Source organism: Neophocaena asiaeorientalis, unplaced genomic scaffold (assembly GCF_003031525.2).
Source record: "Neophocaena asiaeorientalis asiaeorientalis breed wild unplaced genomic scaffold, Neophocaena_asiaeorientalis_V1.1 scaffold251, whole genome shotgun sequence".
In the NCBI taxonomy this organism is placed as follows: Eukaryota; Metazoa; Chordata; class Mammalia; order Artiodactyla; family Phocoenidae; genus Neophocaena; species Neophocaena asiaeorientalis.
In genome coordinates, this window is record NW_020173377.1 from 917,423 (window position 1) to 933,622 (window position 16,200).

At 59.9% G+C, this 16,200-nt stretch overlaps 1 protein-coding gene across 4 annotated transcripts in view; it reads right to left on the minus strand.

Moving 5' to 3' along the window:
- Nucleotides 1-270: 270 nt before the first annotated feature.
- LOC112400529 (twinfilin-2) overlaps nucleotides 271-16,200 on the minus strand; it is a 17,786-nt gene continuing 1,856 nt past the window's right edge. Inside the window, exons 2-9 of one of the 4 annotated variants that reach the window (XM_024746327.1) lie at nucleotides 14,078-14,155; nucleotides 11,568-11,746; nucleotides 11,058-11,153; nucleotides 10,720-10,824; nucleotides 10,446-10,571; nucleotides 9,604-9,754; nucleotides 9,366-9,487; nucleotides 369-3,594 (exon numbers count right to left, since the gene is read on the minus strand). In XM_024746327.1, coding sequence (XP_024602095.1) covers nucleotides 505-3,594; nucleotides 9,366-9,487; nucleotides 9,604-9,754; nucleotides 10,446-10,571; nucleotides 10,720-10,824; nucleotides 11,058-11,153; nucleotides 11,568-11,746; nucleotides 14,078-14,155 — 3,947 coding nt within the window. In that variant the 3' untranslated portion in view covers nucleotides 369-504. Of the gene's footprint in view, nucleotides 3,595-4,538; nucleotides 6,635-8,315; nucleotides 8,926-9,365; nucleotides 9,488-9,603; nucleotides 9,755-10,445; nucleotides 10,572-10,719; nucleotides 10,825-11,057; nucleotides 11,154-11,567; nucleotides 11,747-14,077; nucleotides 14,156-16,200 lie in introns of those variants that run through there. The other 3 variants (XM_024746326.1, XM_024746323.1, XM_024746324.1) reach the window with 3 other exon arrangements.

Genomic DNA, 16,200 nt, shown 5'->3' on the forward strand with positions numbered 1-16,200 from the left:
GGTGAGGGAGGCAGATCCTGAGACCAGTTCCAGAGGAATGCTGAGCTCGGTAGGCCTGGGCATCTGGGGAGGGGTTGACAGGGGCAGAAGACCCAGCCTGCTCTCTGGGAAAGACCAAGGCCGCACTCGGTGACCTTCCTCAGACTCCCCTGAAAAGATGCCAGTGAACACAACTGCCCTTAGCATCTTCCCTCCCCTGCTGACCCATGCCCCGTGGGCCCTCCCTTTTTCTCCATGACAATTACCCCCAAATCACCTCTTGCTCCCCTTCATTTTAGGAAGGCCTGGAGAATTCTCCCCTTTTCCTCCCACTCACACCTCCAGTGAGCTCAGGGTTAGGGGTTGGCCCTCCGGTAGCATTTATTAAGTGCCTGCTATATGCCAGGGGGCTGGGGGGAGGGGGAGGCAGAGCAGCGGTCTCGCAGAGCAAGGCAGGTTGGGGCATCCCAGGCAGAGGGGCAAGTAGAGGTGGGGCGATGAGGCACGCTGGGCTGTTGCTCTGTGCTATTCGGCTGTCGTGGGGCCCCGGCAGAAGTTCCGGTTGTAGAAATGGCGGTTGTCCCTGGTCAGGGCTGTGCCCAGCTGGGCCCAGAAGCTGCCCTGGCCACTGGGCTGGTGGGGCCAAAGGAGGACGCTCTGGCGGCACAGGCGCTGGCGCAGCCGCACGTAGCGGGAGCGGTAGGCTTCGGGGCGCAGGATCACCAGCACCACGACGTCCTTGCGGTCCTCCAGCAGGCGCTGCTGGGCCAGCAGGAAGCTGGCACGCAAGAGGCCGCTGACCCGGTCCGTGTGGGCCAGCACAAACAAGGTCTTGCGGCTGCTATAGACCGAGGCCCACAGGTTCTCAAAGAGCGTCTTGCCGGGTAGCCAGTCACGCTCCTCCAGGCATAGGCGGAGTGCCCGGCGCCCACGGCGCTCCTCCAGCTGCACCCGCAACTCGTTGTACACCCAGTCGGCCACTGCGCTCTGTGCCTTGTCGAAGACCACGAAGGCATCGTAGAACAGGGCATCTGCGCCCCGCCGCTGCCCCCACCGGGGCAGCCAGGCCAGGCACAGGTGGAAGCAGTACCAGAGGTCCCAGCCGCAGAGGTGGTGCAGCATGGGCACAGCCAGGCCCAGGGCCACCACCATCAGGGAGAGGCCAAAACAGTCCCAGGAGAGGGCCTCGTCCAGGCAGAGGCGCAGGTCCTGTGCGAAGATGCTGCGGCCCTGGAGCTGGCGCGGACTGCCACACTTGACTCGGCTGGGCAGCCCGGGCACGGCAGCCTGCACCTTCAGCAGGAAGTCCACGAAGGCCGCCCCACAGGCGCAGTGCAACGGGTTGGTGCTCACGTCTAGGATTTTCAGGGTGCCCACTAGGGAGCCAAACCAGGAGGGCTCCACCGTCTTGAGGGCGTTGGCACTGAGGTTGAGCTCTTCCAGCCGCTTGGCGAGCACAAAGAAGCCGGGGGTCACGAAGCCAATGCTGTTGCCGCTGAGGTCCAACTTCCGGAGCCGGGTACCAGACGGCAGGCTGCCATTGCTCAGGGCCTTCAGCTGGTTTCCCGCCAGGTCCAGTGTTTCCAGCTGGGGCAGGAGGGCCAGGCTGCTCCAGTTGAAGAAGCCCAGGTTATTGTCACGGAGACGCAGCAGCTTCAGGCTCTTGGGGAGGTTGTCCAGGGTACATGGCAGGAGGGTATGCAGGCGGTTCTGGGACAGGTCCAGCAGGACCAGGCTTCTCAGGCCTTGGAAGAAGCGGAGATAGAGGTCTCCCTCAGCCCACATCTGGCTCAGGGCATTGCCACTGAAATCCAGGGCCTGCAGCGAGGCGCTGCAGAGCTGCTGGGACACACGGCTACGGATGTCGTTGTGTGCCAGGCTGAGGTAGCGCAGGGAGCGCAGCTGGGCCACGAAGCTGAGATTGTGGCCCACGCCCTGCATGCTGAAAGGCTGGCTGTTGTAGCTGAGGTCCAGCGCCTCCAGTCGCGGCAGCTCCGTGAACGAGCTCCCGTGGTACAGGTCCAGCTTGTTGTGGGACAGGTCCAGCACCCGCAGGCTGGTCAGCGGCACGAACTGGGAGCCGTTGACCGCCTGCGAGATGCTGTTGTGGCTCAGGCGCAGGCACTGGAGGCGCGAGAGGCGGGCAAACATCTCTGGCTGGATCGACACCAGGTTGTTCCGTGACAGGTCCAAGGTGAAGCTGAAGTTCTTGCAGCTTAGCATGAAGTCCTCCAAACTGAGAGTGTCCAGTGGGCCTGGAGCGAGGTCCCTGGACGGCAGCCAGATCTTCGGCCCACTGTCCGCCTCCCCCAAGGTGGCTGCCGGCCTTGCAGCTCCACTGATGCGGTTGTCCGACAGGTCCACGTAGAGCAGGCCCGGGAAGGCCCCGAAGATGCTGAGCTGGGCCTGGTTGATGAAGTTCATCTGCAGACGCAGAATCTGTAGCATGGGCAGGCGTGTCAGCGGCTGAAGCGTGGTCTCGCTGAGCGAGCGGAAGAAGATGCCGTGCATGTCCAGCTCCTTCAGGGAGAGCAGGCCCCTGAAGGAGGGCGCCAGGTGCAGGTGGGCGAAGGACACCTTCTTGTGGTAATTGAAGGACAGGTTGAGGCTGCGCAGCCGGGCCAGGCCCCGGAAGGCCGTGGTCTTGGTGATGCAGTCATAGAGGAAGTTCTCACTCAGGTCTAGCACTTGGAGCCTGCCCAGGCCACGGAACCATCTGTTGTCCAGGCTGTAGAGAGAACTGTCCTTCAACACCAGGCCTTCGAGGCGGCTCAGGTGGCCGAAGGTGTCGGGGTGCAGCTTGGGGAAGTGCTTCGGACACTCCATGCAGGGGTTGCGGGCATGGTCACAGCGGCGGCAGTTCCCACCCACGTCCAGCACGCGCAGGGCGGTCAGATTGGCCAGGTCCTCGGGCGCCAGGGTGACAATGTGGTTATAGGACAACAGCAGGGTCTCCAGGCTGGGGGGCAGGAGGCGGGGCACCTCCGTGAGGTTGTTGTACTTGAGCGACAGGTGCGTGAGGTTGCCCAGGCCAAGGAGGGCGCCCGGGGCCACCTCCAGTGTCCGGTGGCAGGGGTTCTTGTAATAGCAGTTGCCGTCCATGTACAGAAAGCGCAGGGCGTGTAGGCCGGCGAAGTGGGTGGGGTCTAGCACCAGGATGTTAGTGTGGCTCAGCGACAGGGACACGAGGGACCTGGGCAGGGCGGGCACGGACGTGATGCCGTTGTAGCTCAGGTGCAGCTCCTCGAGGGTGGGCACGGCCAGGAAGGTGTTGGGCTCGATGGTCATGTGGCAGGGGAAGTGCATGGGGCTGAGGCCGGCCGGCGGGCAGTTCCACTTGAGGTTGAGGATCCGCAGGCTGGACAGGTGGGCGAAGTCGGAGTCATGCAGGTGGTGGATGCGGTTGGAAAGCAAAGAGAGGCTGGTGACATTGGCCCGGGGCGCCGCAGCCGAGAAGTGTGGCACGGACTTCAGGAACAACCAGTTGCAGTTCACCAGGCCGTGGGGCTGGAGTTCACAGGGCAGGAAAGCAGGCAGGGTGCCCTGGGCCAGGGCTGCAGCCAGTGCCACCGCCTGCACCAGGAGAGAAAGGGGGTGCCGGGCACGGCAGGGGCCCTGTGGGGTGGGCACCGTGTGAGGGCACGGCCCCAGCTCCACCTCTCCTGCCCCCCCCCCCCCCCCCGGCCCCCCCCGGGGCCCCCCCCCCGTGTGAGCCGGGGCGGGGCAGAGGCGGGGGCTGCAAGGGCTCCCAGCCCTCCAAGGAGGTTCCTGTTTCTCTGCCCAGTGCCCATCCCACCTCCAAGGCCCACAGGGAACTTGGACTCGGGTCTGAGGCCCAGCCTTTGACTCAGAACGGGGAGTCAGAACTGGTTCTGAGACCTGGAATCCAGACTCATGATCTAGAGCTTTCACTCAACCAAACCCCAACTGGACAGGAGAGCCAGGTAGGTGGTCAACAGGCCCCCCAGGATCTCCCCGACTCTCCCCTTCCGTTCCTCAGAGGTCATTTCTCTTTCCTCCTGAGCAAGGGGGCATCTTCCCTTCCCTCCAGCCCCCTGAAAATCTCCCTCTGCTTTCTACCAGGCTTCTCCCAGCCCTCCCTCTCTGTTTGGCCAAGAGGTGGGAATGAGGGTCTCCTGCTGGGGCTCAGGCTGTCTACCACCCAGGGTCCTGGCCAGAGTGGGCACTGCCCAGCTCTTTCCCCGTCTGCCCACCTCACCCAGCCCAAGCACTCAACCTGCTGTGGGTCAGAACGGATTGGAGGGGAGGTTGGGCAGCAAAGGGCAGACAGGGCCCAGCCTGGGTGCTCCCCTTGCTCGCAGCCCAGCACCACCACTGAGCGCAGCCCTAGGCCCCAGCCTCCTCACCCAAGCAATGGGTTTGTGTCTCATGGCTCAGAGAAGGTCTTCTGCTCTGATTCTGTTATCTTCAGGGTTCAGTGAGTTTCCCCAGGGCCACCTGGGTGACTGTCCCTTTCACCATTGCAGCCATCAATCCCACCTTTCTCCCTACCACTTCCCACTGTCCCCTTCCCTGGGGACTGAGGGCTGCTGTCCTACCATGACAGGGAATGGGGGCTTCTCCAGAGGGTCTGGCTGGCAGACTAGGCAGCAGCTGCAGGGAAGGATGCTTCGCATTCACAGCCCCTTCCCGTGGTGACGGCTTGGGGAACAGAGGAAGTGAGAATTTCGCAATAACCTAGCCCCCTTCCCTCCCCCACCCCATGCCCAGGGCAGGGGTGTCGGGGCGGGGGGCAGGGATGCAATGAGTCAGAGGCCATTTGCATAGTCAGGTGGCAGCCGGCCCCTTCACCTCTTCCTCTTTCCACTCTCCCCCCAACCCCTCTTCTCCACAGCCTGTCCTAAGAACCCTCCACATCCCACAGGGGCCTCACACCAGTCCTCTGGGAAGTCTGGGGAGAAAGAACCACCCAGAGCCCAGTCTAAGGTCAGTGAGAGAGTGGAATTAGGGGCAGTGCCAGACCTGGGTGGGCTACTGACACCCATGCCAGGGCCTGCTCAGCCCCTGCCCCCAGGCAGCACTCTCAGGCCAGCAGCTCCCGCACTGCCCTTTCCTACCCTGTGGCCCCATCCCCAGGGCTGTGTGCCATGCCGGGCCTGGCATACAGGGTCGGGGGGCAGCACTGGCCTTGCCCAGGCTCACCTGCCCCACTGCAGCTGCCATTTCCTCTAGGAACAGGGACGCCTATGCATTCCCAACACACCATCAGAGAACAAACCCCATGGCTGGACCAGCTGAGACCTCCTGGCTCATCCTCCCCTGAAGCTCTTCTCACACAATCCTTCTGACCCAGGTAATCGTAACAGATCACTCAGGCCCAAAGCCTCAAGGTGACCCGGGACCCTCAGCAAGTCCTGCTGGCTCCAGGTTCAGAATCTGCCCGTTGCCCCCAACCTTCACATCCACCAGCCTGGTCTGAGCCGCCATCACCTCTTGCCTAGACCAGTGCAGTCATCGCCTCCTCAGGGTTGTCCTGATTCTGCTCTCAAGCCCCAAAGCTTATTCTCATTAGACCCTTAGGTCACATTAGGTCCCTCCTCTGCTCAGACGCCTCCACGGCCCTTTCCGGGGTCAAAGCCAGTCTACATCATAGCCAGCAAGGTCCTATGGTATCTGCCCTCTCACTGCCTCCCTGACCAGTCTCCAGCCATTGGCCTTCTAGCTGTGGTTTGAACACACCCATGTACTCTCCTGCCCCAGGGCCTTTGAATGTGCTGTTTGTTTATTTAGCTGTGCTGGGTCTTAGTTGTGGCATACAGGATCTTCGTTGTGGCGTGCGGGATCTTTTAGTTGCGGCATGAGGGATCTAGTTCCCTGACCAGGGATCAATCCTGGGCCCCCTGCATTGGGAGCATGGAGTCTTAACCTCTGGTCCACCAGGGAGTCCCCATTCCCTCTGTCTTGAAGCTTTTTCCAGATACTCACATAGCCCCCTCCCTCACCACCTTTACATCTCTGCTCACACATCACCCTCTCAATGAGGCTTTCTCTGACATTCTTATAAACCTCCTACCCCAGATTGGGTTTTCCTGAGCTCTTTTACGTAATTTGTCCTTAACAGTTTTTACCTGCTAACATACCATAATACTGATTCTTCATGGTTTCTTGTATATTCTCTTATTCCTCTGCTGGAACGTCAGCTACTTGAGGGCAAGGACCTCTTTGTCTGTGTCCCCAGAGCCCAGCACAGTACCCGGCACATAGTAGGTGCTCAATATTTGCTGAATCCATGGGTCTCCAGCACTCAGCCCTGGGCAGGCACAGAGAGTGTTTCTGAGTCATGGTTGAATGAATGAACAAACAAATAGGGCTTCTGCTGGGAGGGGGAAGCTTCTCTGTGCTTCTCTGTGCCCACCTCTGGATGGGTGTCATGGCAGGCAGGCGCCAAGCTGCCAGGCGTCCAGCTGGTGCACAGGCCCAGGTGGTTTAGCAGTCTGAGGGCGATGGCATTGTCCTCCTGCTCACCTGAGAACCAGTGTTCGGGGTGGGAAAGGACAGGTCTCCTTCTCTGGATTCTGGCTAGGGTTCCAGCTCTCCTCCCTACAATTCTAAGGGCTTCAGGACTTCCCTGGTGGCACAGTGGTTAAGAATCCGCCTGCCAATGCAGGAGACATGGATTTGAGCCCTGGTCCGGGAAGATCCCACGTGCCTTGGAGCAACTAAGCCCGTGCACCACAACTACTAAGCCTGTGCTCTAGAGCCCACGAGCCACAACTACTGAGCCTGTGTGCTGCAACTACTGAAGCCCGTTAGCCTAGAGCCCAGAGCCCGCGCTCCGCAACAAGAGAAGCCACTGCAGTGAGAAGCCCATGCACTGCAACGAAGAGTAGCCCCTGCCCGCCGCAACAAGAGAAAGCCTGCGCGCAGCAACGAAAACCCAATGCAGCCAAAAATTAATTAATTAATTTTAAAGATAAATAAATAAGGGCTTTAGTAGGGGCTGAGAGAGGCCCCAGGGATGGGATACTGCCCTGAGTCCCAGCCCAAGATGCACTCTCAAGAAAAAGGACGGTGCCCATCGAGCAGCTGAATCCATCATCAGCCCCACATGTCCCCACCCCTGCACAACTCCCACCCAGGATGGGAGGGGTCTACCACCCACTTCTCAGAGGCAGAGAATGAAGTTCTGGTTCCTGCTGAATCCCAAGCCTGAGGGAGACTCTCCCAGACTCCCTGGGACCAGAAACCCAGGCCCTTCGGGGCAGAATGCAGGTACCCAAGAGAGGGCCCATGAGATGACAGTGAAGTCTGCCCATGCACACACGGGCTGGAGACACCAAGACCCAGAGGTCCACGGAAACAGCCACCATCCCTCAGGGCCACGGCAGCCAGGAAACCTAGTGGACAGAGCTTACTCAGTGTGGCAGGCCCCCAAGGAGGTCCATGTCCTAATTCCCAGAAACTGTGAATATGTTCCCTTATGTGATAGAGACTTCGCAGGTGGGATTAAGTTAAGGATCTTGAGATGGGCAGAGTATTCCGGATTATCTGAATACAATCACAATGTCCTTATAAGACAGAGGCAGAGGGGATTTGACTACTGATGGCCATATGATCACAGAAGCAGAGGGAAGCAGAATCAGAGATAAGATGCTATGCCCCTGGCTTTTAAGATGGAGGGGCCACAAGCCAAGGAATGCAACCGGCCTCTATAAGGTGGAAAAGGTGAGGAAATGGATTCCCCCGAGGCCTCCAGAAGGAAACAGCCCTGCTAAAACTGTGACGTTAGCCCTGTAAGACTCATTTCAGACTTAAGAACCATGAGAGAATAAATGTGTAGTTTTTTTGTTTGTTTGTTTGCTTGTTTTTGCGGTATGCAAGCCTCTCACTGTTGTGGCCTCTCCCGCCGCGGAGCACAGGCTCCGGACGCGCAGGCCCAGCGGCCATGGCTCACAGGGCCAGCCACTCCGCGGCATGTGGGATCTTCCCGGACCGGGGCACGAACCCGTGTCCCCTGCCTCGGCAGGCAGACTCTCAACCACCGCGCCACCAGGGAAGCCCTAAATGTGTAGTTTTAAGCCACTAAGTTTGTGGTACTTTGTTACAGCAGTCACAGAAAATGAATCTACCCAGATCCCCTATATCACAGCAGAGGTGTGCCTGCCTCTTGGATGGAGTTCCCATCGACAAGCCAGCCTCTCCACGCTGTGCCCTCGTATACAGGAACACAGATTCTCCCACACATCTGCAGCCGGGAGGGCTGGGGCTCCACCTAGCAGGCCAACAGGCCCCTTCTGCATTGGGAGGGGACAGTTCTATGCTCAGGGCTTCCCCATTCCCGGTGCCAGAGATGGTCCCTCAGGGCCAGACTCAGCTGTTGATTTAAAAATATTTTATTCTTTAAAAAATACAGCATTCAACCATCTCGTCCTGCAATGACCCCCTGCCCCAGCCCCGAATGACTGCACCCCTTGTGGCCAAAGGCTTCTGGGCCATGCTGGGACCCTAGTCTCAGTTCCCCTGGGGGCCAGGTTCATGCCAGGCCCCCCACCCAGCCCCTTGAACCAGCTGGGCAGGGTCCCCAGATGCCCTGGGCACATGGAAGAGAGGCAGGAACAGCAGAGGGGGAGGGTCGCAAAATGCCAGCCCAGTGGTCCTCGGAAGCTGCAAGAATGTTCACTCACCAGCCCTCCTGCCCACAGGAGGTCACCCCAGAGCCCAGGCTGGGAAGGAGGGAGGTGGCCGTGGGGATGGGGTCGGGGTCGGGTAGGGGCAGCCCCACAGTTCCACATGCCAGCAGGGCTTGGGTCCCGCCACCTAGCTGTCGTCCCCATTCTCGCCGGGGCCACGGATGAGGCGCTTGTGGCCCCGCTTGCCCCCGGGGCCCTTGGGCTTGGCGAAGGCCTGCTTGAAGGCGTGCTGCTTGGGGTGCACCTCGTCATAGAGGAAGCTGGCCGTCAGCTCCGCCCCGTCGCCAATCTCAATCTGTGCAGGGCAAGGCAGTGGTCAGTCACTCCAAGGGTGGAGGGCCCTAACACACACCACCCTTGGTCACCCCCACTCCTGGGGCACCCCCCTGATCTCTCTCACTCTAGCCCTGGGGTGTCCTCTCAGATCCCCACCTGAAACGCACCTCCAGGAGCACAGAGCCTAGGGCCTGCTGCCCTGTAGGCCTTGTCACCCCCTACCTACCTTCCAGACCCAGGAAAAGGAGAGACATGGGTGTCACAGCTGGGGCTTGTCCAAGACATCAGTTACCTGGGCGGCCTGGGCTATGCACACTACCCCCTGGGCCTCAGTCTCCCCATCCAACCAACAGGGCAACAATGCCCCTGCTCTGCCATTCTCACGGGACCCTGATGCCCCACGTGGAGGGTGGGGTGACAGGGCCCTGGGAGGCGAGGCCCTAGGGAATGGGCACCCACCTTCTTGGCGATCTCCAGCTGGAAGTCCTGCTCCACGGAATCGAGGAGGCGGCTCTTGCAGCTGGAGTAGAGCATGCGCTCCTTGATGCTGCACTTGTAGCCAGGCATCGAGTAGATGAACACTGCAGAGAACAGGGAGGTGAGCTGCGGTGGGCCTGGGACTCCTGCCGCCCCATGGCCCCTGCAGGCGGCCCACCCAGCTGTGGGCTAGCGCGGGAGCCCTGCTGTGGCCACTCACCCACAGACTCCAGGGGGTCACCCTCATGGGTGTGCTTGTAGAGGAAGAAGTGGTAGCGGGCGGCATCTCGAGGCACCCGTGATGGCAGCTGCGCCACGTCCGTTGGCTCTGTGTGCACCAGTTCGATGGTCTCCCGCTCCAGGTCCAGCTTCTGCCGAGGGGCAGGGGGAGACGTGAGGGCACCGCGCGGGGGAGGGCCCAGGCCCACCCTCGACAACAAGAATTCCCTGAGGTGGGAACCTGCTGTCATCTCCCTCTCCCGGGGCTCCCCTCCCCCATCCTGCCATGCGGGTCCCTCTGAAGAGGCCACTCCTGGGCGCTGCCCCAACTCTGCCCCTTTGAACACTCTGCTAGAGGAGCAAGTCCCAGCAAGGACAATGGACAGGACAGTGGAGAGGGCCTTCACCTCAAGGAGGCATCACCCTTGGGCCAGCCTATCCTCAGAGCTGAGGACCCATTCTGCTTGAAAGGGGGCAGGCTGGACCACTGGGGCAGAGGGACCCTGGTTGGGGAAAGGGGGTGGTCAGGGGGCTGCAGAGGGAGTCTGGGACAGGAAGGGGCTCAGGGCTGAGGGGTGAACCCAGGGGTGATGTGTGTATGCAGCGTGGAGGGCGGATTGAGGGACAGTGTCTCACAGGAGTCCCTGTGGGTGAGCCGGCCAGCGCAGGGGAACAGAGTGCAGCCACCACACGTGGCTACTGTAGGGAACAGGTAGGGATGGAGGGCAGCGTGTTCCCACCAGTATGTGGGTGAGCTGAAGTGAGCATGTGCGTGTGTGCAGGAGCAGGGTGGAGGTGCAGCACACCCTGAGTGTGTGCCTGGGACAGGGGACGGGCACCCACCAGCTGGATGTAGTTGACTGTCTTCTGTCTGAGCTGCTGAAGTGCCCGCTGGGCCTGAGGCTGCAGAGGGAAGGCCAGGCCCTGCAGGGTCTGGTGTTTGCTCTCCACACTGATCTCTGTCTTCACCTGGGGACAGATGAACATTAAGCAAGGCCCTCACATGCCCAAACCAGGGTGTAGCCCACCTGGGGAGCACAGGCTTGGCCAGCAGGGCACGACGTGACCTCGAAGGCCTCGGGCCAGGACTTCTGCCCACCCTGTCCAGCGCACCCACCTCGTTAATACGGATCTGCTGAAGTTCTCTCTCGGCTGAGGTCAGCGGGGCGGGTGCCGCACAGGATGACAGGTGCTTCTGGTACCCAGCAAAGGAGAGGTCATCCTGGCCGGTGGATGTAGAGGCATAAATGAGCACCTTGGGGTGGGCTGGCAGAAGCCCACTAAGTACCCCAGCTTGCAGACCTTGGACCCTCACAGCCCTCCCTACTCACCCCCAAGCCTGGCACCCACTTACTCTGGACCCTGTATAACACCTCACCCTCTGTGGGTTCATGACCGCAACCTAGTGATCCTGGCCTTGAAGGGGGCGAGGGGCGCCCAGGGGAGGGGGCCTACCTTCACAGTTCCGAAGAGCTCATCCTTGATGTGGCCGCCCCCAAACTCCTTCTTCACTGTGGCCCGTGTGGCTGCATACAGCATCTTCAGCCGCACCTGAAGGGTGGGGGCCAAGCCATGAGACCCCTCCAGGCAGGGCTGCCCGTCCAGGAGCAGACAGGAGCCTCTGGGTGAGGACCTGGTCACTTCATTGTGCCCACACACCCAGCAGAGGGCGCAGCAGAGCACCCAGCAGAGGGGGCGAGGCTGCAGTAGGGCGGCTCAGACAGCAGGGGGAGCCGCTGTCCAGCCCAACCTCTTGCCTCCTAGAGCCAGGCTGATCTGGCTGGGAGGCTCTCAGAGACCCCAGGCTCCAAGCGCAGGACCTCATCCCTTGCTCTCGTACCCTCTAGAGCAGGATCTGATGTCTCCCCTGTTCAGACTCCCTGGGGCAGGCCCGTGTTATCTCAATCAGACCCAGCTTCCCCCTTCCTCCAATCTGGGGGCTGGGCAGGGGTCCCTAGGACTCACAGGGGAATTATCAGGTGACCAGGCGAGGAAGAGCCACTCGAAGCCCTGGGCGTTCTGCGTGTCCAAGCGGTAGAGCAGGTAGCAAGGCTGCTGGGCATCCAGCAGTGGCAGCACGGCCCCATCATAGTCCTGGTCCCAGCAGCCCACCAGCTCCCTCGAGGCACCCAGCACGAGCTGCTCTGGGGGCAGAGGCCAGGTGAGCCAAGGAGTAGCCATGTCCCACACCCACCTGTGACTGTGGGCCTCAGCCTCTGGCGGTGACTCAGACCCACTGACCACCCACCCCACCTTCCCCTGGAGCCACCATGTCCCTGAAGGCTGTCTGTGTGATTCAGTCATGAGTGAATGAGGACACACAGCCGCCAGCCCGAGGTCGCGCCTTCTACACACACACACACACACACACACACACACACACACACACACACACACACACACACACACACACACACACACACACAGAAATGGTCTCGAGAACATGCCCACAGCTGACCCAGCACAGGCAACCGCACCAAGACACACAGCCACATGCCCACAGCCATCGACAACGCGACCCCTCACAGACATCCACACACTCAGACCCACTGCACAGCTCCTCAGCACACAGCCCCACTGGGCTACCTACTGCCCCCTCCTCCCTCAGTCTGGGGCTCCAGCAGACCCCCCAGCACACCCTTCTCAGAAAGAATGTGCTATGGGAAGTGGGATCACAGCCTCAGGCCACAGGGATCTGCAGGCACAAAGGCACACGGGCAAGAGGGAGACAGGGGCTCTTACCAGACGCTGTATAAACGGCTACCCTGCTGCCCCCGACCAGCTGCAGCTTCCCCAAAAGTAGCAAATCAAAAGCAGCCAACCTCTAAATGCCTGGGGCCGAGTGGCTGAATGGGGTATCGAGGCTGGACATACATTTGACCTATCAGCCCACAAGGCATCAGTGTGGCACTGAACACCAGCCCGGATGTGCACAGGCCCAGGCTAGAGGAAGAACTGGGGCAAGGGGACAATCACCACCTGGCCAGGGGCTACCGGCACCTGACTACCAGGCCCTCCTGATGGGGGCACGGGGCCTGGCTGTCCAGGAGTCCCAACAAGCCTGGCCGCCTCCCTCTGGCCTTGGCCTCCTCACCTATCCTCCCAGAGCTCAGATGGGATCAAGGCTGAAACCCAGCAGTCACAGGCCGACTGGACCCCAACAGCACTGCCCAAGTTGTTTAATGTGTTGCCAACGTTTTTCAAACTGGGAAGTTTCACATAAGAAGTGGAATTCATGGCTTCTCTAGAAAAATCAGGAAATCAAGCCACACTCAGTGGGAGCTGGGCAATGGCTGCCTGTCAGGAGGCCTGGACCCTCCTGGGCGCTCCCAGGTGCCCCAACAGCTGTAATGCTGAATGCAGGTAAGGGCTCACCTAGAGACTCCTCCTGGTAAACGTCTACAGGGACGACCTGTCTGGGAGGCGACAGGGAAGGCTGAGGACTGGGGTCCATGAGTCTACTTCTTCGGAGGGGTCCAGGGAGCTGACCTACCCCAATGACCCCAACCCAGCCTCTGAGAGCATCTGAATCTGGGGACCCTGGACAAAGCCCAGCACAACTCTGGCCCTAAAGGCTGGGGTGAATTCTGGGTCTGGGAAGACCCTGCTTTGACCCAATTCAATGTGTGAAAAGTCAGCTGGGCACCAAGCCCATTCGGAGAGCCTCCAGCAGGGCCCACTACTGCATGGCTACCAAGAAGGGCTGGAAGGATTCGTGGTGGCCCGGCTCACCCCCAGTCCTGGAGTCTGTACCCTTTACTTCCAGGGCCAGCCCCTCAGCTGTCCTCTACCCCAGGACTCCTCTACCCCAAGTCCCCCCAAGCCTCAGTCTAATCCTCTACCTCCTCAAAGCCCCTCCCCACTTCAGGCCTCAGCTCAAGCTCACCTGCCCCCCCAACCCCTATATCCCCAGCACCTCCCTTTGCAGAAGCCCCAGGTATCCCGGGTCCAGGTCAAGGCCTAGCCAAGCCCGGAATCCCCTAGTCCTGCTCTCAAAGAGGCTGACACGAGTCCCTTCTCCCCATTGTGAGGGCACTTCCCAAGGTTAGGGCCCTGGCTTCTCCTTAGGAATCTCCCCGAGCCAGTGGCCAAGCGAGGCCAGGCTTGCCGACCACACAGGGAGGTGAGTGGCACTAGCCACACGGGGCAGCGCCTGGCCTTACTCATCCTCTGCCACCCTACCTAACCCAGCCCAGCCCCCTGACTAGGCCAAGGGCCAACTACAGAGCCTCTGGGGAGGCTGGGCGGGACCCCCCGGGGAGGGCTCTCCTTGCTATCCCCCCAGCTTCAGCCTCCTGCTCAGTGTAACAGGCAGAATGACCATGCCCACCTCCAGCGCTCTCCTACAAGACACCTCCCATTTCCAGATGGGAGACTGAGGTCCTGAGGGGGCTGGAGGCCAATGTCCCCCACCTCCCAGAGAAGCAGCGGGGTCCGGCCACCAGCCTGTACCCTCGCCTGTAGGAAGCACTCACCGTCCTCAATGACGACTTTGATGAGCCGCACAGAACCAGCCCGCGCCTTGGCAAAGAACTCCTTCAGCTCCTCGGTAGCTACCAGAACAAGAAACATGGTGGAGGATGCGCAGACAGAGGGAGCACGGTGGGCAGGAACACACTCAGGGCCCGCTCTGTCCTGGGGGTCTGGTGGCGGAGCTGGGAGCCGGGTTAAATACGGCCCCCCATGTGACTGGGAACCTGAGACAGCCGCTGAACACAAGCTCCCAAATTTAGCCAGCAGAGGTGGCAGGCGGGCGGCCTGCTGGCTGGGATGGCTCTGTTGACAGGGCACACAGGGATGGGACAGCCCACCCGAGAATGGGGCGGGCTCTGGGACAGGCCAAACCAGCCAGAGTAAACGGCCCCCTCCTGTCCCCTGCCCCCCAAGAAGGCCCAGCACAGAGCTGGCCTGGGACACTCCCAGCACTGTCATGTCCACAGACAGAAATACAAGAACAACTGCTCCCAATGCACACTGCCCACTATGTCTACTCACACATGTACATGCATACACACACGCATGCATTGCGTGTTGCACGTGCCAATGGGTACATACTCAGTCAGGAATGTGTGAACGAAACACATAAACACTATGTGACAGAGAGAGGAACAGAAATGCAAACGCCCTCATACATGAACACACCACTCAGCTGGTCAAACATAAATGGACACACACATTTAAATGTGCAAACACACAGACACACACACACAGATACAGTCCCCAGGGTGCTAGTAAATTCACACACAGGCAAATGCAGAGCATGGCTAACATGTTTGTACAGGCAAGTGGCTGTACAAAGTGTACACAGAAATACAGAGGTACACACTGACACACATGCATGCACACCCAGCCCCAGCCCACCAGCCACGCTACCTAACCCTGAGAGGCCCTGGGGAGCCAGGCCAGCTCTGGCACAGCCCTGCCAGGAGGCGATAAGCCTCCACCCCCAGGCAGCTGGAAAGAGGAGTGACTCTCAGGGTCTCCCCAAAACAGACCCTGTCTTGGTCCCTGAGCCACAGACCTTAAAGGTGACAGCCAGTGACCAAGGACCCAAGTGCAGAAGTGAGGATCATGGTCAGAGCTAGGGAAGATCTAGCTCTGGAAGTCACAGATATACTGGTGGTTCAGAGAGGGAAACCAAGGTCCAAGTTGGGAAGGACCTACTTGGGTCTCTGGGTACACAGGGCCAGGCCAGCATGACCTTGGGGCTGCCCAGGGGTCAGGAGAATTCTGCAGGAACACAGCTGTACGGCTGAGGTCAGAGAATATTTATAGGGCCCAGACCCGGCAGCTTGAGGGCGGGGTGGGGGGGTGCCTTTAGGAAAACAAACTCTGGTCATGTCCTCAGGTGCCCATCATGCAGGGTGACCCTGAGCCTGAGACCTCATGCTGTGTACCACCCTCCAAGGCCACTGGGTGGGCAGGGTCCCAGCTAAGCCCGGCAGGCCCTTGGGGCTGAGAGCAGCATGGCATGGAGACACAGCCCAATGTGCCAGGACAGAGCTGCCCCTCAGCAGACCTCAAGCAGGTCCCTGATGAAGAGCTTTACCTCAGGGGCTCCACCTTTCCCATAGCTATCTGTGACCTCTGACCTCATTGAACCTCAAACTCATCTATAACATGGAGCTAATACCCCTCACATGGTTAGAGCCTCTCCTAATAACAATTACTAATATTTTTTTAAGATTTTTTTCTGATGTGGACCATTTTTTTAAAGTATTTATTGAATTTGTTACAATATTGTTTCTGTTTTATGTTTTGGTTTTTGGCCCTGAGGCATGTGGGATCTTAGCTCCCCGACCAGGGAATGAACCTCCACCTTCTGCAGCAGCAGGTGAAGCCTTAACCACTGGACTGTCAGGGAAGTCCCAGAAATTATTAATTTTTATTACCGTGATGACGGCGGGACAGGCCGCGCTGAGCTGTCACTTCCACCTGCTCAGACCTCTCCCAGGGAGAGGCTGACACGCCCCTTCTAGTGTTACCAGGACAAAGTGACACCCCGGTAGTGGAAGAGACATCCCCCTCCATGCCTCCTCAGCCACCATCAATAATCCAGAGGCCAGGCCTGGGACACCTGGGCCTCTGTCATCAAAGA